At 39.7% G+C, this 22,651-nt stretch overlaps 1 protein-coding gene across 1 annotated transcript in view; it reads left to right on the top strand.

Annotated features, from left to right (window-relative positions):
* SCN10A (sodium voltage-gated channel alpha subunit 10) overlaps positions 1 to 22,651 on the top strand; it is an 89,108-nt gene that overhangs the window by 13,214 nt on the left and 53,243 nt on the right. Inside the window, exons 3-8 of the mRNA XM_060164061.1 lie at positions 19 to 146; positions 4,090 to 4,170; positions 17,899 to 18,027; positions 18,618 to 18,709; positions 20,887 to 21,108; positions 21,511 to 21,574. Of these exons, the coding sequence (XP_060020044.1) occupies positions 19 to 146; positions 4,090 to 4,170; positions 17,899 to 18,027; positions 18,618 to 18,709; positions 20,887 to 21,108; positions 21,511 to 21,574 (716 nt within the window). The remainder of the gene's footprint in view (positions 1 to 18; positions 147 to 4,089; positions 4,171 to 17,898; positions 18,028 to 18,617; positions 18,710 to 20,886; positions 21,109 to 21,510; positions 21,575 to 22,651) is intronic.

Below are 22,651 nucleotides of genomic sequence, written 5' to 3'. Positions count from 1 at the left end.
TGTTGTGTTTTGTTTTAGACATTTATGGTGCTGAACAAAGGGAGGACCATTTCCCGGTTTAGTGCCACTCGGGCCCTGTGGTTATTCAGTCCTTTCAACCTGATCAGAAGAACAGCCATCAAAGTGTCTGTCCACTCATATCCTTTGCACAGTTGCTCCTTCCACATGTTAGAATCAAGCGGTGCCCACTGTGTCACGTACCTTCTTTGGGGGTTAACAATAGAGCCTTCCTCCAACTGAATCCTAAACAATGAGATCATCAAATTGAAAAAAAAAGTTTGTGTTTTTAGTGTGTTCAACACCCAAAAGCAGTCTCAAGACAGAGGAGGTGTTCATGCAACCCACACCTGGTCTGGGATTCAACTAGACCAGTCTGGACACATGTGTGGATGCACAAGTTGAAAAGGGGAGATTGCTGATACACCCAGGTACATTCTCATCATATGTGGCCTGTTCTACCCACAACATAATAACCAGTAAGAGGGTTCCTAGGCTTCTTTGGGCAGATATGATAGGTGTGGGTTGATATTCTGTGTCCTAGCCATGCTGGAGAGTGATTGCTTATTTGGCAAAAAATCAACTCTTGAGAAGGCAAAGAGAACAGACTGCAACGGGCAGAGCGAAGATTGTCTAAATGGGACCCCACTGGCCATGGGGTACTGCCTACAGCACATTACCCCCAAACTACTGGCCGGTTAAAAATGTCAGTAGTCTGAGGTTCATGCCATTGAGGAACGTAGTAATGGTTAGAAATATGTTGGTCAAATGTCTGTATTAAATTAATTGCTTTATGTAGCTTCAGAAGCTGCCTCGAGCTTTTCTCTTCTTTTTTTTTGTTTTTCAAGACAAGCCAAACTAGGACGAACAAGAGACTTTGGCTTGGTTTCCAAGGATCTTCCCTAGCGACTGTCCAAATTGGAAGTTCCTAATAACAAATTCAGCCTTGGTTTCTCGGAGGTTGATTTGCAAGACCAGCCTTGCCTCAGCTGCCTGTCAGATGGTAGCCAGCCTCTTAGCGGGTGTCTAGTAAAAGGGCTCTTGCCTCGCACTCTGGGGTAGATTGTTGGATTGCTGGACAGCACTCAGTGACCTGGTAGCTCACTACATTACATTTTCCCTTTACATGTTTTACCTTTATGGCCAACCAGTGGGAATCATATTTTCTTAATTCAATCTCGGCTTTCCTAATGCTGTAGAAGAGTATTTAATAATAATAATAGGGGCTTCCTTGGTGGCGCAGTGGTTGAGAGTCCGCCTGCCGATGCAGGGAACACGGGTTCGTGCCCCGGTCCAGGAAGATCCCACATGCCGCGGAGCGGCTGGCCCCATGGGCCATGACCACTGAGCCTGCGTGTCCGGAGCCTGTGCTCCACAATGGGAGAGGCCACAACAGTGAGAGGCCCGCGTACTGAAAAAAAAAAAAAAAAAGTCTCCTATTTGCTAAATACCTCCTAAGCATCAACACTGTCATAGGTACAGAAACCCTTGAAGAAGGAATTAGCACCTCCATCCTACATGTTACTGTTACTCAGAGGCATGAAATTAATTGCCCAAGGTCACACAGCTAGTTAAAAGGTCCAGCCTGCGTCCTGCTTAGGGCAGTATCAGCAATAAGGAAGTAGGCAGTTAATGGAAACGAATTAGGGTAATTTTTTCTCTAAGTATGTCATCTCTACATAGTTTTTTTTTTAATATACAATTACATAAAAATTACAAATAAAGAAAAACAGCAAATATACAAACTCCTTTTCATCCATCCTGGTTGAATTACATCTAGTTAAGTAAGAAACAACTAATTAGAAATAAAACCCCTTTAAAGAACCAAGTAACCAGTAAATATTCCTTTTATCTTGAGATTTGATGAATAAATAATTGCTGGGTGGAGTCACAGCTGGACAGAAAAGCTGTTAAGGGTCTCCTTCTCACAAAAGTCTGAATTTATATATTTAAATCTCATGAACTTTGTAGCTCCAGCCCCCCACATATTATTCAAGGTATGGAATTCTCAATCTCCTATTATTAATATTTCACCAAAATTATAATTCTAATCAAATTTGCTCTGAATGTTTTCACAAGTAATATTATCAGAATATATCATAATTCTTTAAAGGTTTGTGGAGTTGGAGATATGATTTTAATTTAATCCTTGGGTTAACATTTCCCCCCAACCTGAACACATTTCTTAATTTAATTGCAAGTCAACAGGAAAATGTGGTTTAATTAGTAGAATTTCCCTTTTCAAAATAGATGGGTTCCTAAATAACTGTAAAACAGGGCACATTAAAGGCATTTACAGAAAACTAAAATAGATTTAGATACTTCTGCTCAAATTGAAATTATGAAAGATGAGTGGTTCACTCTGTAGGTCAAGCTTACATCTTCAGGCGTTTTCTTTAGGAAGTAATTGTTAGGAATTCAGAAAAATATCCAATGGGGGAAATCTATCTTTGGACTTCTCCACCAACATTTCTGCCCCATCTATTTACCCTCTTCCACTCACCTTACTTTTCAGTGTCTCTATCCCCTTCTTGTAATGCATTTGCCCCCAACCTCTCCTTTAGGATTCTCCCCTCTTGCTATTCAGAGTTCTCCTCAACAGCCTAATCCTGTTTGGGATCTTCTCCTTGAGCCGGCATTTTACTCCCCTGTGCCTGCCTCCATTCCTAACCAGATGTCCATTTCCTCAGTGTGCCTGATCTCAGCTAAATTGGAAAAACAATCTGACAAACCTGATTGCCATGAAAGCGTGTAGCCCTCCCCTTATCTCTAACTTCCTAGGAGTATAGTAGTTCCCCCTTATCCATGGTAGATACATTCCAAAACCCCCAGTGGATGCCTGAAACCACAGACAGTACTGAACCCTATATGTTTTTCCCTATACTTACCTACCTATGAAAAAATTTGATTTATAAATTAAGCAAGAGATTAAATTAGGTATGAGATTAACAACAACAATAATAAAATAGAACAATTATAACAAAATACTGTAATGAAAGTTAGGTGAATGTGGTCTCTATCTCTTTTTTTTTTTTTTTTTGTGGTAAACGGGCCTCTCACTGTTGTGGCCTCTCCCGTTGCGGAGCACAGGCTCCGGATGCGCAGGCTCAGTGGCCATGGCTCATGAGCCTAGCGGCTCCGCGGCATGTGGGATCTTCCTGGACCGGGGCACGAACCCGTGTCCCCTGCATCGACAGGCAGACTCTCAACCACTGCGCCACCAGGGAAGCCCTGGTCTCTCTTTATTGTACTGTATTCACTCTTCTTCTTCTTGTGATGATGTGACATGGTAAAATGCCCACGTGATGAGATGAAGCGAGGCGAATGATGTAGCCATTGTGACAGGACATTAGGCTACTATTGACCTCCTGATGATAAGTCAGAGGGAGGAGCATGTGCTTTGGGTGACCCCAGATCATGGAGCCATGATGATGTCGATGGTTGGGTGTCAGAAGCAAACAATGTTGATGGTTGGGGATCCCTGGTGGGAGGGAGTGGGAAGGCTGAAATGTCATCACATTAACTCAGAATGGTGGATAATTTAAAGCTTATTTTCAGACCACCATTGACCACAGGTAACTGAAACTGCAGAAAATGAAACCATGGATAAGGGAGGCGCTATTGCATTCTCCTTGTCTTTTAGGAAAAAAGAGACATTTGCAGGATGAAATTTCAGGCCATATTGTATAGTGAAATACAGGTGTCAGGGCAGAAGGACATTTTGGAAAAGGGATTCTGTTTCTTTTCATCTTGCTCAGGGTTCTATTTTCAGACAATCTGAGTCCACATCTCAGCGCCATGGTTGACTAGCTATATGACCTTGGAAAAATATTTAAGCTTTGTCAGCCTGTTTGCTTAGCTCCAAAGTGTAGGTAATAATATCCACCTGTAGGTTAGTTGTATTAGAAATAATGTGGACGAAGTATTCAGCCGAGGGTAGGCACTCAGTGTCAGCTGTTATTATGTGACAAGAACATAAAGTTGATCCTAGCTAAAGAGTTATGGATTTAATCAATTCAGCGTCAAGGTGATCAGAAGTGACCTCAGGAAAACGTGGTGACTCTCAGCTTTTCCTTAACACAGGCCTCTCAGGTGGTTCAGTTTATTTATAACCATCACTATTTTGGTCAATTGTGTGGGCATGACCCAAACCGAACTTCCAGAGAGAATGGAGTGAGTAGATTTGCTGTAATTCTTGTGCCTTTCCTTTCTGTCCTCTCCTTCTGTTCCTTCACTGGGCGACTTTTTTCTCTTATTCATCCTGCTTGGTCTCATTTGGGTAATGTGGAATCCTATTGCCTGTCTGACTTTGCAATGCTTAGATATCTTCTCTGTGGACTTTGTTTCATAAACACACATATGATATTCAGCTTCAAAGAGCTATAGATGAGTGGTTCTCAACCTTGGCTGCCCATTGGAATCCCCTGGGGAGATTTAAAAAATATTAATGCCTGGGTCCCAGCCCCAGAGTGTCTGATTTCATTGGTCTGGGGTGGCCAGGGCAGATGAACCCCCTGCCTCCCCGCCCTCACCTGTTAGGTGCACACCTGAATGCAGTTGAGGAAAGTCCTACTCAGAAAGAGAAAGAGATGCAGAACCAAGAACAAATGGTTCTTGAACATATTCAGAAAATAACCCATGAATGAAGCTGTTGGCTGTATACCTCAAAGTGACCATAAAATTCCTGAGATTATTCTATCTCCCTGGGTTAATGATAGAATCTCTGTAGTTTCAGACTGTGAGGCCTTTCCAAAAACATTCTTCACCAAACCATCTGGGAAGGTTGCCCCCTGCCCAGCTCAAGCAGGGCATATTTTTGGTATAATAACAGGAGCTTTGTAGAGCTTTCTCTTTTTCCAACTTTGTAATTTTTGTCTTTTGCTGACTGTAAATTAATACATGCCACAATAGAAAATATGTTCTATTTCTATTAATAAAGAAGAAAAATAAAGTGGTCATATTAATTGATGCTGAAAAGTCATTTGATAAAGTTTGATATCTGTTTATGATTAAAAACTCTTAGAAAAGTAGAAGTAGAAGGGAACTGCTGTACTCTGATAAAGGGTAACCACTTTAAAGAAAGGAGTAAACATCATACTTAATTGTGAAACACAGCAAGCTTTCTCTTTGACATCAGAAGGAAAAAAAGCAAAGATCTCTGTTACATCAGTTGTATTCAGCTTTGTAAAGGAGATCCTAGCCAGTGTAGTAAAGCAAGGAAAAGAAATAAAAGGTATAAGAATAAGAAAAGAAATATGTATAAAATAGATAACTAATAAGAACCTGCTGTATAAAAAAATAAAATTCAAAGAAAAAATAAGAACTACCAAAGATGCCATGATTTATGGATAATATAATTATGTACATAAAATAGCCAATGTAATCTAGAGGTAAACCATTAGAATTAATAAGAGAGTATAGAAAAGTAGCTAGGTACAAATTAATATACATAAATCAATTGTATATATATACTAGCAACAAACAGAAAATAAAATAGTTTTTAAGAATACCATTTACACTGGCAGTTAAAAATATCAAGTTTCTAGAGATAAGACTATCAAAGTATGAGTAAAATCCCTAAAAAGAAAATTATAAAAATATTTAGTAATATTACAGAAACCCCCAAAATGGAGAGATATATTGTATTCTTAGATTCAAAGTCACAATATTGCAAGGCTCCCCAAAATGACTAATAAATTTAACGTGATTCCAATCAAAATCCCAACAGGCTTTTTTTTTTTTTTTTTTTTTTTTGTGGTACGCGGGCCTCTCACTGCTGTGGCCTCTCCCGTTGCGGAGCACAGTCTCCGGACGCGCAGGCTCAGCGGCCATGGCTCACGGGCCCAGCCGCTCCGCGGCATGTGGGATCTTCCCGGACCGGGGCACGAACCTGTGTCCCCTGCATCGGCAGGCGGACTCTCAACCACTGCGCCACCAGCGAAGCTCCCAACAGGCTTTTTTTAATATAACTTGACAAACTGACTCTAAGATTTATATGAAAATGCAAAGAGCCAATTATAGCCAAGACACTTTTGAGACAGAAAAACAAGGTAGGAGAAAATAATGTGCTCTACTGGATATCAAGATTTACTATAAGCTCTAATGATTGAAACAGTATGCCATTAGTATAAGATTAGTCAGACCAGTGGAACAGAATAGTTGGCCCATAAACAGGCCAATGCACATACAAACCTTGAATTGCTGACAAAAGTGGCACTGCAAAACAGCAGGGAAAGGGCAGTCTTCAGTAAATGATGCTGAAGAATTAGGAATCCCAACAGAAAAATTACATTGAACATCCAATTTTACACCAAACACAAAAATCAGTTCTAGGTGGATTAAGATCTAAATTTCTTCGTGAAAGACAAAGACATCAAGCTTTTTGAAGGTTTAAAAACAAAAAAAAACTGGCCTTCCCTGGTGGTGCAGTGGTTGAGAGTACGCCTGCCGATGCAGGGGACACGGGTTCGTGCCCCGGTCTGGGAAGATCCCACATATCGCAGAGCGGCTGGACCCGTGAGCCATGGCCGCTGAGCCTGCGCGTCTGGAGCACAACGGGAGAGGCCACAACAGTGAGAGGCCCACATACCGAAAAAAAAACTAAAATAACTAAAAAAACAAACAACAAAAACCACAGAGAAGTCTCATGACCTCAGGTTAGGGAAAGATTTATTACATATGGTATAAGAAGCACTAACCACAGAGGAAAACACTGATACATTTTAGGATGTTAAAATTAAGAATTTCTGTTCATCAGAAGACAACTTTATGAGAGTGAAAAAGTAAGCCTACTGAGTAGAAGACATTTGCAACACATATACCTCAAAAGTGTTTACATCCAGAATAATGAGCCCCTACAAATCGATTAGAAATGTGTCAGAGCAACCAACTGGAAAATGAGCAAAAAATTAAATAGATATTTCATAAAAGTAGAAATCCAAATAGTCAATAAACATATGAAAATATTCTTAACTTTTTTCTTAATCAAGGAGATGTGAATAAAATCATACTGAGACATTACTATACCCTCATCAGATGAGGAAAATTCTAAATTGTGACAGTACCAAATATTGAGAAAGATATGGAGCAACAGAAACTCATATCTTGCTGGTGGGGATGTAAATTTGTACAACCTCTTTGGAAAGCAGTGAATATTATCAAATAAAGGTGAAAACACACATACACTGTGATCTTTTAATTATACTGTTAGGTACATACACTCAACAGAAATATGTACTTATGGGCACCAGGATACAGCTGCAAAAAGTTCATGAACATTCCACATAAAAGTCAAAAATTGGAAACAACCAAAATGTCCATACATTTTTGAGTATATTAAATATCTGTTATATTCTTAAAGGGGGATAATGTATAGCAATGAATATGAATAAACTATACCTCCACACAACACCAAGAATGAGTCTTAGGAACATAATATTGAACAAAAAAAGCCAGACACAAAAGATTACAAAAATACAATTCCATTTATATGAAAATTCAAAAACAAGAAAACTTAACTATTTTTGTTTAGGAATGCATACTCAGGAGGTAAAAATATAAATTAAAAAAGCAAGAAAAAAATATCAAAACTTAGGATAGTAGTAACCTCTAGGGCAGGAGGTTATGGGTGTTCAAAATGTTCCATTTTGTGACATGACTAGTTGTCACACAGCTGCTCTGGACTGAATAGTGTCCCCCCAAGTTCATGTGTTGAAGCCCTAATTGCCCCCCATGTGACTGTACAGGAGAAGGGGCCTTTAAGGAAGTGATAAAGGTTAAATAAGGTCATAAGGGCAGAGCTGTGACCCAGTAGACCTGATACCTTTATAAGAGAGGAGTGGACACCAGAACTCTCTCTCTACCATGTGAGGACACAGCCAGAAATAGCCATTAGCAAGCCAGGAAGAGGGCTCTCACCAGAACCTGACCACACTGGCACCAGCCCCTACAACTGTGAGAAAATAAATATTTGTTGTTTAACTACTCAGTCTGTGGTATTTTGTTATGGCAGCCTAAGCTGACTAATACACAAGCATTCATTTTACAACTAATTTTTGTTTCATGTGCATTTTCATTATGTATGTTACATATCATAATGAAAAGCTTCAAAACAAAATAAATTTAAAATAAATGGCCATTGCATTAAATACAGAATAGTGAAAAATATGTCAGAAGATAGTAACTATGTAGATAAATTGCTGTTAGAATTGTAGCTTATTATCTCTCTCTCTCTCTCTCTCTCTCTCTCTATATATATATATATATATATATATATACACACACACACACACACATATATATACTAAGATGATATAGCATGTAAAATTTCTATCCTTTTAAACTTCTAATGCAAAGCATTTTCTATCAAAAGTAAGAGTTATTTGGGGATTCTGGTTAAATATGGAAAATAGTATGAATATGTTTTACCCCAACCCTCTCAAAATGCCAATGAAATGACAGCATGGGAATAAGAACAGTATAAATATACAAGAACAAAGAGAAGTAGAAAGGAAAGCACAGAGGACAAAAGATGTCAAAATAATCTCAGAAGACCGAAAGTGGGTGGAGGACGGTAAATGACTCAGCAGACGAGGGCTTGTTAAATGACAGTGCCTGCAGAGGGGGATAAAAATGGGGATCAAGTCATTTTACCCCCTAAAACTCCAGAGGCCCTGAAAATGTTGACATGGTACAAATAGCAAAAACTGGGACTAGAAAGAGGGAAGAACATGGGAGCAGAGGATGTTCACTTATTGTCACTTCTATAGTAGCAAGAAATTAAAGAGCACTCTTTAAAGTTGATACATCAAGGAATGAAAAATAATTACATTTAACAGTACAAAGGTAAGCAGGAAAAAGATATTATTAATACAGTCAGATGATGGATAAAACAGAGGGAAAAGGAAAGAGAATTAATGGAAATCAGAGATATTATTTAAAGAGATAGCATAGTAAAGGCAATGTATTACATAGTTTTGATTATAAACGTATATTTTAAGGCAACTACCAGAACTAAAATAAAAACTCTTCTAAATTCAGAATCATACAGAAAAAAATAAAGCAAATAAAAAATATCAGACAATGAAATATTTTAAAAACTATTAAAAACATAACACAAGGACTTCCCTGGTGGCACAGTGGTTAAGAATATGCCTGCCAATGCAGGAGACACAGGTTCGAACCCTCATCTGGGAAGATCCCACATGACACGGAGCAACTATAAGCTTGTGCGCCACAACTACTGAGCCTGCGCTCTAGAACCCGTGAGCCACAATTACTGAAGCCCACTCGCCTAGAGCCCGTGCTCCGCAACAAGAGAAGCCACCACAATGAGAAGCCCTCGCACTGCAACGAAGAGTAGCTCCCACTCGCCACAACTAGAGAAAGCCTGCGCGCAGCAATGAAGACCCAATGAAGCCAAAAATAAATAAATAAATAACATAACACAAAGTAATATAAACAAAGATCAAATAAATCTATCATGTCAATAAATATAAATGGATTTTACTCATCTGTTTAAAAAAAAAGTCATGTTATATAACAAAGCAGTATTGAACTCTACGTTGACTAAAAATTATACCACTCAAAGTGATACAGAAAGGTCAAAATTAAAGAATGGGCAAAGATATAGGCAAAGGCAAACAGAGCAGGAGGCATGATCTTAACATCAGAGAAGGTAGAATTTAGGCCAAGAATTATTAAACAGGACAAAAATGACACTTTGTAATGCTAAATAATCCATAAAGAGTAATGTATATATTTGCAACAAATAATGTGGCAACAATGTTTATAAACCAAAAATTATATACAAGACAAGAATAAAATAGACAAAAATAGACAAGAATATTGTAGGGATAGGGAAGTGTAATTAATTTCTTTCAGCCCTATGACAGATCAAATGTATAAAACAGTATGTAAAGATACAGATAACTGGAGTAACATAGTAAGATAGATCTAATTAATATCTTTCAAACTATATTCTCTGAAAAATAACTATACAAATTGACCGATATTAAACAACAAAACCTTAACAAGATCCAAAAAGTAAAATAATAAAGAAAATATTCTCTGATCACACTACAATAAAATGAGAAAATAATAACAAAATTAGAAAAAAAAAGAGACCTTCCCACTTGATAATTTTTAAAACCTCTTTTAGAGAACTCTTAGATGGGAAAAAAAAAAACCAAACTAAAATTATAAAATTTCTAGGGAAGAAAAAAATTTTTAAAAACACTATGTATGTATGTATCCATTTCATATATATTTTACTGCTATCTAACATTCCATAATATATTGTCCTGTATTTCCTTCTAAAAGTCATATTTCCTTCTACATTTAGATAATTCATCCTCCCGGACTTTTGAGTGAATGTGTATGATATGTGATAGGCTTCTCATATTTTTCCATAAAGATTATTCCAACACCAATTTTAATAGATTATCATTTCTCTAGTGATTCCTTCTACTACCTCTGTCATGCACCAGATTCCCATGCATACTCAAGTCTGTTTTCCTAGTAAGCTATTTGTCACTCCTGAGTCAACACCATACAATCTAAAAGCTTTATAATAAGATTTGATCTGGTTGATCATAGCAACCCTCCTTATTTGTCTTCTTTAAAATTATCTTGGTTCTTCCTGTTTCTTTACTTTTCCATATCAATTTAAGGGTCAGATTTTCAAGTTCTTTTCTTACAACTCTGTTGAAACTTTGATTGCAAATGCACTGAATTTATCTATTACCACAGGAAGAACTGCCACAATGACATATATAATTGTATCTCCTAATATATATATGCCTTCTTTTATATTCCTCCATAACATTTGACATCTTCTATAAAGTTCTTACATATACTATCTCTAGGTACATTATATATCATTTTGCTTGCCCTTTTGAATATTTATTTTTATTGATAAAATAAATTAATGTTATTAAATTTCTGTACATCGGTTTTGCATTCAGCAACCTTGCAGAACTCTTCTAATAATTCCTATTTGAACAAGTATATCATCTGCAAATAATGATGAACTTGTTTCTTCCTTTATGATTCTTATACCACTTGTTTATTTTTCCTTTTTTATTGAACTGGCCAGGACTTTCATCACAATGCTGAATTGAAGCTATAATAGTGAGCATATTTCTTTTGTTCTTGATTCTAAATAATATGCATGTAGTATTTCACTATTATCATGATAACTATGGGATTCTCATAATTACTCCTTATCAAGTCATGGGATTTTCTTTTCACTTCTGGTTTAAGAGTTTCATTTTGAATGAGTGTTGGTTTCTATCAATATTTCTATATTTATTAAGATTATCAAATAGTCTTTTATCTGTTAATATAGTAGTTTACATTAATAAATTTGCTAATCTCTTTTAATGGTTCTAGCTTAATCAATGCTAGATTCAGTTTGCCAGCACTTCATTTGACCTATCTTGGTGAATGAGGCTGACTTATAATCTTCTCTCATAAGCTGTCTCTTTGGGTTGCTTTTCCATCTCCCTGCCTCACTGTCTTCTTTCTCTCTTGTCCCTGAGAACTCCAAATTCTCACTCTGTTCTGCAGAGCAATTCAGCTCTCTATCCCCTGCAGCGTTTCTCAATAAGTAATAGAAGGATCTCTACTGGTCACTAGAAGGCTCTCAGTAGCCTCTAAAAAATGTGACAGATTCAGAAGAAAAAGCAATGCAATCATTTTATGCACAGATAAGTTAAAAATCTGAAATGTAAGATTATTTGTAATTTACATAGAATTTCTGACTTTTCGTGTTCTTTAGAGCAGCGTATGAACTTCAAGGACTGATAGTTCATACTGGTTAACATGGAATTAATCATGGGTACTTTATCTTAACTAATGTATTTTATTGTCCTATGACATTACATTTACATTTGTTAAACTTGCATTTCTCATCTTTACCACTACATAATATTACAATTCAGAAAATGAACCATCATTTCAAAAGTGGTTTGCAGAAATATAACAATAGTGATGAAAATAGAAAAATAAATCCTATAAGTAATGAATGGACTCTGTCACAGACATAAAGCTTGAATCTGTATGTCATGAGACAAGTGGACAATGGATGTGGATAATCTCACAAAAGCTGATAAAAAATAAATAAAAAAACAGGGAGCATGACAATGAATAATGATAATTAAATTTTATTGGATCAATGAGCCTTTTGTTCTAGTACCTAAGTTATTATCTCAACATTTTATCAAGTAATAATAGAAAGCTACCAAAACTTCCATATTATTTTCTAATAAAGTTTATCAACCTCACTTTTAAACCAACTGTCTCTAGTACAAATATAAAATAAGGATTTCCAGTACAAAATTGTCAAAATTTGATGTTAAAAGTTGAAAGACATGAAAACTATAGAGTCATCATTTGCCCTCATAGCAAAAACAAGCAAAATTATACCCTTGCCAGTAAGATATGAAACCAGCTTCAAAATCAATGGCAAATATTGTAGTTGGAAAAAAAGCGAGAAATAATTGATAGAATTCCTTCATCAGAAATATTGGATTTCTTATAATGTGACTGACATTTAAAAATCAATGACTCTTATGTAGTAAACAAGCAGACATTGTACTTTATAGTTGAATAAAATTGTGAATAAATCAGTTGTCAGTACAGTTTCACCATATATGTGAGAGAGAAGTGATCAATGACTTTTTGTCCTATTTATCATTGAAGCTGATTTTAAAAGATGAGATTTCTGGTTTAATTAAAGATTAGTTTGTAAACTATGAAACAGAGTTAAAAAGGGATGTTAGCTTCTATACCAATGTTCATAGCAGTATTATTCACTGTAGTCAAAAGGTTGTTTCCAAATGTCCCATCAACAGATAAATGGATAAATGTCCATCAACAGATAAATGGATAAACAAAATGTGGTAGGTGCATACAACAGAATATTCAGCTTGAAAAATGAATGAGATTCTGATATATGCCACAACATGTATGAACCTTTAAAATATTATGCTAAGTAAAGTTAGTCAGACACAAAAAGGACTAATATTGTATGATTCCACTTATGTGAGGTACCTAGAATAGGCAAATTTATGGAGACAGAAAGTAGAACAGAGGTTGCCAGGGAGCAGGGGAGGGAGGAATGGGGAGTAGTTGTTTAATGAGTACAGAGTTTCTGTTTGGGATGATGAAAAAGTTCTGGAGATGGATAGTGGTTATGGTTGCACAATTTTGTGAATGCACTTATTGCCACTGAATTGTATACTTAAAAGTGGGTAAAGTAGTAAATTTTATATGTATTTTACTACAATTAAAAAGAAAAGATAGGGCTTCCCTGGTGGCGCAGTGGTTGAGAGTCTGCCTGCCGATGCAGGGGACACGGGTTCGTGCCCCGGTCCGGGAAGATCCCACATGCCGCGGAGCGGCTAGGCCCGTGAGCCATGGCCGCTGAGCCTGCGTGTCCAGAGCCTGTGCTCCGCAGCGGGAGAGGCCACAACAGTGAGAGGCCCGCGTACCGCAAAAAAAGAAAAGAAAAGATAGCTGAATTGATATTGAAGAAGCTCCAGCTAGATGGTCAGCAAGGAAGGTCATCGCTATACCAATGGAAGATGTTGCTTCCAATGTGGTATGTACATTATTTGTGAAAATAGCAAGGGTCCATAGCATACTTCCAGACCCTGATTCGCTGTTGAGGGACATCATGGAAGTTGTGACTACAAACTGATTGTGACCACTTAGTATATGTTTCTTCAGCCTACAGGGCTGAAACAAGTGAGTACAGGATGCTTTTCTACACTGAACTGCTCTGGCTGGCAAGCAAGAAAAGGTTTGCAGTGTTTTCCAGCAAGATATTAAATCTTTTAAAATGACTATTTCTGTGAATACACATGGCATGTCTCAGGAGTACATTTAGGATTTTGAATAGTCTGGATCTTTGACTTCAGGGTCTAAATATCAGAATTTTTAAATGATTAGACATCATGACTTCTTAAAACTTAACAGTGGTGCAAATGGCTCAGTGGCTGAGAGTTTGACTTTTCCCCAGTACCAATGCTTTTCTTCATTCATCAGGAAAAACACTTAAGATATGTCTTTGCATATTAAAAATCACATCCAAATGCTACAACTGAACATGCAGAAATACCTTGTGAGCCAAATGTCACCAGAGAGAGGATGTGACTCCATCAGCTGCTGTCTCCCAAGCCGAGAACTTTAACCTTCTAGCTTTCAGTGGCACTAAGCTGGGACACTTGTCCTCTGGTGAAACACTGAAAATAGCCTTTGGAGAGAACTCTCTCCATAATTTCTGGATCTGCATTTGACCTGAAAGGCCAAAATATCTGCCAAAGCTTCCCAACAACCTATAATTCTGAGTTAAGATTTTCTAATTTAGAAAACATAAAGAGTGGGGGGAAACCCGACAAGCTATGGCAGCTGACAGCTCAGGTTGCTACCCAGGCAGATATAGATTTCTTTGTGAATGATTTCAAACACTATTTCTCCTCTCACAGATAGGAAAGAAACATTACTGCTATGCACTTTTAAATTTAATTTTTACTTTTATTTAAGATATACAGATCCATGGTTTAAAAGGTCACATAGCTCCATAAAGATTATAACAAAAACAGCAATTTCATGTTTCTCATCTCCTCACCCCTAATCCCATATTTCCAGAAGCAACCATTCTCACCATTTGTTTACTGCTTTCTTCTGATACCTCTCTAGCTCTAAAGATATACTCAGACTACTATTTTAAAAAATTTTTCCACATTAGATATTATCTATTAGCTTTCTGTTATGGAAAAAAAAGGGGATTAGGTCCACATACAAACACTCATTTTCTCTCACACTCCTCTTCCCAATATAGTTATATCACAATTTTTGGTTAGATAATCAGACAATATGTACATTTTCTGACTACATATATGATTATATAATAGTATTGCTAAGCAAATACTGTTCACAGCTGTATCATGCAGTATACTTTGGTTACATTTCCTTTTTGCACAATGTTTTTGCTTTCTCTAGAGTTAATAAGGATTTAATTTCTTCATTTGCTCAGTTTTCTGTATATTTATCACTAATTTCTATATTTTATCACTAAACTCTTCTCCAGAGGTTTAATTATTGCTTAAATTTACTTGAACGTATCAGATTATCCATCAGTTTCCATTTTTCTTGGGGAAATCCTTCTCAGAGTCCCTCAACTCCTGCCTCAATCTGGTCTAGATGTTCCCTAGGCCTGATGTACAGCTCTTTTCCAGAGATTTTTCCTTCTCCATCCTCTTTTGGATTCCATTTGTCACTCCCCTCCATCCCATATCTTCCTCGTTATTGTTTACTTCCTTGTTTTGGTGGAGCATATCCTCTGGTAACTTTCTTAGATGGGTAGGTGGGAAATAAATTTTCTGAGACTTGGCATATCTTTATACTAGCCTCATCTAAACAGTTTAGCTGGGGAAGCAGCTATAAATTAGAAATTATTTTCCTCACAATTTTGAAGACATTGTTCCACTGTCTTATAACCTCCAATTTTGCTATTAAGAAATCTGATGGTATTTTGATTCTCAATCTTTTGTATGTGACCTGTGATTTTGACTCCTTCAGAAAAAGTTAGGCTCTTCTCTTTGTGCACAGTGTTCTCAAATTTTGTGATGTTGTGCCTTGATATGAACCTTTTTCATTCATTTTCCTGAACACTCATGGGTATTTTAGCTGAATATTTTGATCCTTCAGTTTAGGGAAATTTTCTTATATTATTTCTTTGGTAATTTTCTCCTGTCTATTTCCTTCTCTGTTTTTCTAGATCTCCTATTTTTTTTTTTGCCACTGCACGGCATGTGGTATCTTAGTCCCCTGACCAGGGATCGAACCTGCGCCCCATGCATTGAGAGAGTGGAGTCTTAACCACTGGGCCACCAGGGAAATCCCTAGATCTCCTATTAATCAGACATTGTACCTATTAGTCTAATTCTCGAATTTTCATATTTTTAATCACCTTTTATTTATTTCTTTTTGTTCCACTTTCTGTGAGATTTCCTCAACTTTATTTCTAGCCCTTCTATTAATGTTTTACTTTTGCTATCATATTTTTGTTTTCAAAAGTTCTCTTTTGTTCTTTGAATATTCTTGTTATAGCCTTCTATATGTATCCAGTATCTTCTCATCTCTTAACTCTCTAAAAATATTAATGATAAGGGTTTTTTCCTGACTCTTCTTCTATCTGCATTGTCTTTTTTTCTTTTTCTTTCTTTCCTGTTTAGTTCTTTTAGTCTTTGGTGTTAGAAGTAGCCTTCAGATTCCTGATGATCATTGGCTGGCTGTCCATATTAAAAGTGCAGCAACTTCTTGAGCTGTTAACCTGACTGACAGGCTTCTAGGAACTTACTGAGGGGAAGAAGTGGGTGGGTGGGAAGGTTGTCTGCCTTTTAGTACATATGTAAATTTTTCCTTTATACTCCTGTTTCAGGATGCAACTCTCTCCCTCTTGTTCAATCCAGTCTATTTCCAGATCAGAGGAGGCAGTTCCTCCCTGAATGGTTGGTGTGGAGGGGGATTTAGAAAGCCCAACTGCTTCTTGTAAAGATTTTCAAACTGCCCTTTCAGCCCCTCTTGCCACTGTCTCCCCAGGCCCCACTTTCAGAGGTATTTAGCATCCCTAAGTCCTAAGGAGCTCTGCCATGTGGGTGGGCTTGCTTCTGGGAACTCCCTACTTTCAGCTAAGGTTTCAGCTTTCTAGGGTCTGCTCTGTCAGTTACCACTCATCCATCTTCACTCTAATTTCCAGAGTGCTGTTATGTTCTCCATTATCATTGCCCTAGTGAATTTATGCTTTTTAAAAAATTCTTTTTACTATCATTTAAGAAGGATTTCCAAAAGGTTGGAGGTAAATACATGTCTTCAATCTGCCATATTCAATCAAAAGTCTTTTCATTTTTCATACCAGGGCTTACATTTAGAATTTTATAATTTTAAAAATGTAATGTATCCAAAATTAGGTGTGATTTATGCATGCATCTGAATCCCTTTGGTCGGTGGTTCTAAAAGTGTAGTTCCTCAGGCCATCAGCATTAGGCTCTGCTGGGAACTTGTGAGAAATGCAAATTCTTGGGCCCTACCCCAGACTTACCGAGTCAGAAACTCTGGACGTGCAGCCCAGAAATCAGATGCTTGAACAAGCTCTCCAGGGGGTCAGATGCGTGCTAGAGTCTGAGAACCACTGCTGTTGGTGATGGAGGGATTTTGAACACTTGAGAAACACTACCCTACTCTCAACCTAAGCTTCAGATCCATCTCTTCAAATCCAAACCCACAAAGTGCCCAGCAGAGTGGCTGTTTTGAGATGACTTCCTCTAACAGGATCCATCCTCCTGAGAAAATGTGTGTGAACTCAGATGCTTTTTTCTTCCATGACACCTAGTTGTTTACTGCCTTAGACAGTAAACAGACCGGGATCCCTGAGGCCAGAAATGCTGGCAGACCAGGCACGGTATGAGAAGAAAAGAGTCAGAAGTAGAGAAGTTTGGAGAGGAGGGATGTAGTTGGGCCTCCTCCCTCTTCCATATTTTCAGCCATCAAAAAGTTGAGAGAGGAGTTGCCAGCTTCCCTCAGGGCAGAAATCCTCGGGGAGCCTCATGGAACAGGAAGAACTTTGTTCTGAACCTCATGGTGCCAGAGGTTCTCAGCTGCCATCGCCCTCTGCCTACCTTCAGAGCAGCAGAGGCTGCCGATCATCCCACCCCACCCATATGTGTGACTCCTCTGAGTTCCTCCGTCTGCGTCTCATCTCCCTACCTTCCCTTCTTCCCCTTCCCCACCTTGGCGATGATCTTTGCACGTTCTCCTTTGGAACAATCACAGCTGCTGTCCCTCTGAGCTCTCTCCAAGGCACAGTTAATACTCCCTTTCCACCTTCCCTCACAGATATGTCTTCACTGTCATTTATACCTTTGAAGCCTTGATAAAGATACTGGCAAGAGGATTTTGTCTAAATGAGTTCACTTACCTGCGAGATCCTTGGAACTGGCTGGATTTTAGTGTCATCACCCTGGCGTGAGTATTTCTCCACACTGACTTGTATGTGCATCTGTGTAGGGCTTGTAGGTGTATCCAAGGCTGCCACTCTGGGGATGTTTCCTTATCTCTGTCCAGCTTCCTCTTTCGGGACTGTGTGGCCTAGGGTTTCTTTGCCAAAGACTGTTGCTTTGGGAGTCATTTTCTAGGGTTAGTTCCATACACTCAGGGAGAAGTTGGAGACCTCAAATCTGAGCTGATAACTGGCCTGTCAAAGTGGATCAGACAAGGCTCAGCCTTGTACCTACCAGATATGAAGGTCTTTATCTGAGAACCAGTACCTGAGAAGATGGGTTGGCCACACCCACATGCTTGAATATCCATCCACACATGTAGCACACGGAGCCTTCTAGATCACAATACATCTTCTCAAAGGGGCCATTCTGGAAAATATTGCCTTAATTAAATCAGTGTTCATGTCAGTCTGTAAGTGGAAGTGCTAGTAGGTTCTCAGTGTCTGTTCTGGGTCCTTCCTAGGCTGGTGTTACCCAAAATTGTCCTTATTTATGCTGCCTGAATTCCCAAGTACCTCTTCTTGCAGAGATGCTGACTGACTTCTGGTCCTACAGGTATGTTGGTGAAGCCATAGATCTCCGAGGGATCTCAGGCCTGCGGACGTTCAGAGTCCTTAGAGCTTTAAAAACAGTGTCGGTGATCCCAGGTGAGCCGCTTTAACCAGTACATTTACTCATAGAGCTTATGTTGGTTTCCACAGCCTAATGTCCCACTTTGATTTCACAAGAGCCCTATAAATTTCTGGGACATGGACTACTGTCCCCATTTAAGAGACAAAGAAACTGAGGCCCAGAGAGTAGAAAACACAATCCCAAATCCTCATCACTAGAGGCATTTGTGACCTGGAAACCTCATGTCCTGATTCTCAGCCAACACTCTGTCCACAGTACCCCATGGTGTCCGTAAAGAACAAGAAGGTCAAGTCTTCGTTTTATGTTCTCATTGTGGGGTTCAGGCAAGCCTCCAGTCAGATTCTCATTTATACTTTAAACCAAAATGTAAACTTGGAAACAGTGAAGAAGGAAAAAGGCAGTCCTAGGCTCTGGTGAGTATCTTCCCCATTTCCATGGATCTGAAAATTTGGGCCTCAGCCCTGTCTTTGGACCCACAGAAGAGAAAATATTAGACAATTCTTGATTACAGGCAATTCAGAAACAAAAATAGTAGACCAGGGCTCATCTTACCAGGCCTCCAATAAGTAGCCCAGTGATACTCCTCATCTTCCACTGGGTTGATGGAGGGGATAGTGAGGCCAGAGACCAGGTAACAGCCCTGAGATGGGACTCAATGCTTCTCCCTTGTGGCCTGATGGGTTATCTACCCTCCCTCACCCCTGAGAACCCATGCCCTCATCTGGGAAATAGAAATACTCACGCTAGAGTAGAAGTCCCTTTCCATGGTTCTGTGACTGGTTCTGCAGGGAACGACTGAAAAGTCTTTGCCAACTTCCACTGGACAAGCTTCTTCATGAAGAAAATCAGAGCAATAAATAGTCAGTTCTGCTGCTTGGTACCTCTCTCACCTACTCCCAGCCAGGAAGACCCTGAGCCTTGTCTACAAGACCTGGCCTGTCCTGACCCTCCTCCTCTCCCTGCCTCATCTGTCTCCTGTACCCACCTCACACCACATTCTAGAATCTGCCTGTGGTTCCACAGACATTCAAAGCTTTTGCTCATTGCCCAGCCCTGGGCCATGCTGTTCCTCTGTCAGGAAATCCCTCCTCCTCTCTTCACTCAACTCATATGCATCCTCAGGGCTCTGCCACGCTCTGACCTCCTCAAGGAGACTCCCTGGTCCTTCCCATCTTCCCCACCCTCCACCCCATCTTACCCCGACTCCCAGGCTTCTGTGAGGGGCTGTTCCTCTGTGTGCCCACCTGCTCAATAATGCTATGGAGTTTCCCCTCACTCATCAGACAGCCCCACCACAGGCCAGTGCCTTAACCATTGCTCGGCTCCCAGAGGGGACCACATGGGGCAGGGGGTGTGCTCAATGGGTTATTTGTTGACCAAAATGAGAATGCAAGGCTAGATCACAGTCTGCTTCCCTGGTTAGAGCTCTTTCTGCTACCTGGGGAGCTGCTTTCCCGAAGAAGGTGTTTTCCTTTGCCAGAGCAACAAATCATCTTTCCTTAAACAAGCAGGGGCCCCATCTTTGCTGCCAGCTGTGCTCCTTCTCAGATTCTGTTTCTTCCTCAGTGACTCTCAGTGTCCCTCATGGCTTCACACTGTTATGTACATCTGTGTCTTTGCATCTCTGTCTCATTCTATCTCCCTTGCATGTCTCTCTCTCCCCCTCTCTCCCTCCTTTCTTCCTCCTCCTCCTCCTCTCTTTCTCTTTCTCTTTCACTCACTCACACACACACACACTCACACACTCACACACACTGAGGTACATGTGTCCCCAGCCTTGAGCTGCCTCCCAGGACTGAGATAAGGACAGAAAAACAGATACCAAATGACTGGAATGAAGTTAGTAGCCTCACGCCTAGTGTAGTGCCTGGAACATAGCAGGTACTCATCAATTACTTTTTAAATTGAATTGCTACTCTCCAGAATTTATTAGCTTTAAAATGAAATGCATTGCCTGGATATCAGTTGCTTCATCTTTACAATGGGACAATAATCTCTGTCTGCCTCTTAGGCTTATTACAAGGTTCAGATGAGAAACGGGGGTTGGAACTGCCCTAGAGTTTGTAAAATACCTCACACCTGTGTGTAGTGAGAGGGTAGGGTGGCTAAGATGCAAGCGTGCCAGGCACACATGTGTGTTCTGCGTGTGGCACCTCTTCCACGTGAGAGTATCAGTGTCATCTTCCCACAGGGCTGAAGGTCATCGTGGGAGCCCTGATCCACTCGGTGAGGAAGCTGGCTGACGTGACCATCCTCACCATCTTCTGCCTGAGTGTCTTTGCCCTGGTGGGCCTGCAGCTCTTCAAGGGCAACCTCAAGAACAAATGTGTCAAGAATTGCACAGTTGTCAACGAGACGGCCAATTACTCTTCTCATGAAAAACGGGAGTGGAATTTCTGTCATAGGGACCCAGGTCTGGTTGGCAGGGGGTGTGAAGCCCCTGCATACCTGTATAGACATATATTTTGATTCCTCTTTTCTGCTGAAATGCTTCTCATGAGTTGTGTTTTACTTTTGGGCCCCCCTATTCTCTGTTGCCAAATTTCCTTTTACAAGGAAATGAGCTATAAATCCAGAGGCAGGTCATTCTGCCTCTGCTGAAGGAAGCTCAAAGCTGAAGCCACTGCTCAGCTTTTCTCTTCCCAGATGAGACATTTCCCCTTCCAGGCGTCTCAGCATATCCAGTGAGGGCACATGGCCAAGGGCTCTCTCCTCACTCTGGCAGAAGACTCAGCGGGTGTTGATTTCACCACTCAAGGCTTGAGTTGAGGGTTGAGAACCATGTGAGGCTTTCAATTCTTCCTTTATTTTGCAGATTTCTACACCAACAAACCAGGCACTTCTGATCCCTTACTGTGTGGCAATGGATCTGATTCAGGGTGAGTACCCAAGCCATGACATAGCACCAATGCCCAGCAGCCCTTTCTCCTTCTTGTCATCAGCTTTTTCTGGGTGAAGCCTGGGTTGCAAGTCCTGAGGAAGATGTAGAAATTAATAAGTCATGGCCTCTGCCATCCCAGGCTCATGAGGAGGGAGTGTATGAGTTAGCTCTTGCTGTGTAACAAACAACCCCAAGATTTTGTGGCCTAAAACACCAGCCATTTACTTAGCTCAGGATTCTGCAGATCTGCACATTGAGCTGAGATCAGTCTACTCTTCTTCTGATATTGACTGGGCTCATTCATGCATCTGCAGACAGTAGATGGGTTAGCAGGGGTCTGGCTGATCTAGGATGGCCTCAGCTGGGGTGTTTTGTCTCTGCTCCATGTGGTCTCTCACCCCCCCATCAGACTAGCCCAGGCTTATTCTTCTGGTGGAGGCAGGATTCCAAGAGAAAGAGTGGAAGTGTTCCAGGTCTCTTGAGGCCTAGGCTTAGAACTGGCATAATGTCACTTCTGTTGTATCCTATTGACTAAAGCAAGGCACAGGCCAGTCCAAATCCAAGGAATGGGGGAATAGACTCCACCTGTTGCTGGGAGAACCTGCGACATCATATTAAAAGGGGTGTGGAGACAGGGATGGGAATAATTGTGGTCATTTTTACAAACAATCTGCCCCAGGAAGGAACAAATATTTATTAAATATGTTTTATGTCAAATGCTCTACATTTAATTACAACTCTATCACATGGGTTTCATTATCCTCACATAGCAGAGGAAGAAACACATGCATCAGACTTTGCAGTTTCAAATTCTTGCAGAGGCCAGACACATAACAACAAATGTGAGGAGTAGGCTGGGTGGGAACCATGATCATGAGAGTTCGTGCTCCATCTAAAGGGGTAGCCACTTCTCAGTTCAGCTTTTGGTTGTCATGTGGAAATGTGGGTCCACTGTTTCCAGAACGTCCAAGTTTTTAAAAGAGAGACAGGAAATTTCAATTTTTATGTAAACTCTCTTAACTATAAACATTGGCTACCAATTTCAGAAAATGTCTACATATTGTGGGCCAAACAA

Source organism: Lagenorhynchus albirostris, chromosome 10 (assembly GCF_949774975.1).
Source record: "Lagenorhynchus albirostris chromosome 10, mLagAlb1.1, whole genome shotgun sequence".
Lineage (NCBI taxonomy): Eukaryota > Metazoa > Chordata > Mammalia > Artiodactyla > Delphinidae > Lagenorhynchus > Lagenorhynchus albirostris.
The sequence above is the reverse complement of the archived record's forward strand: the minus strand, read 5'-3'. Positions and strand labels throughout refer to the sequence as shown.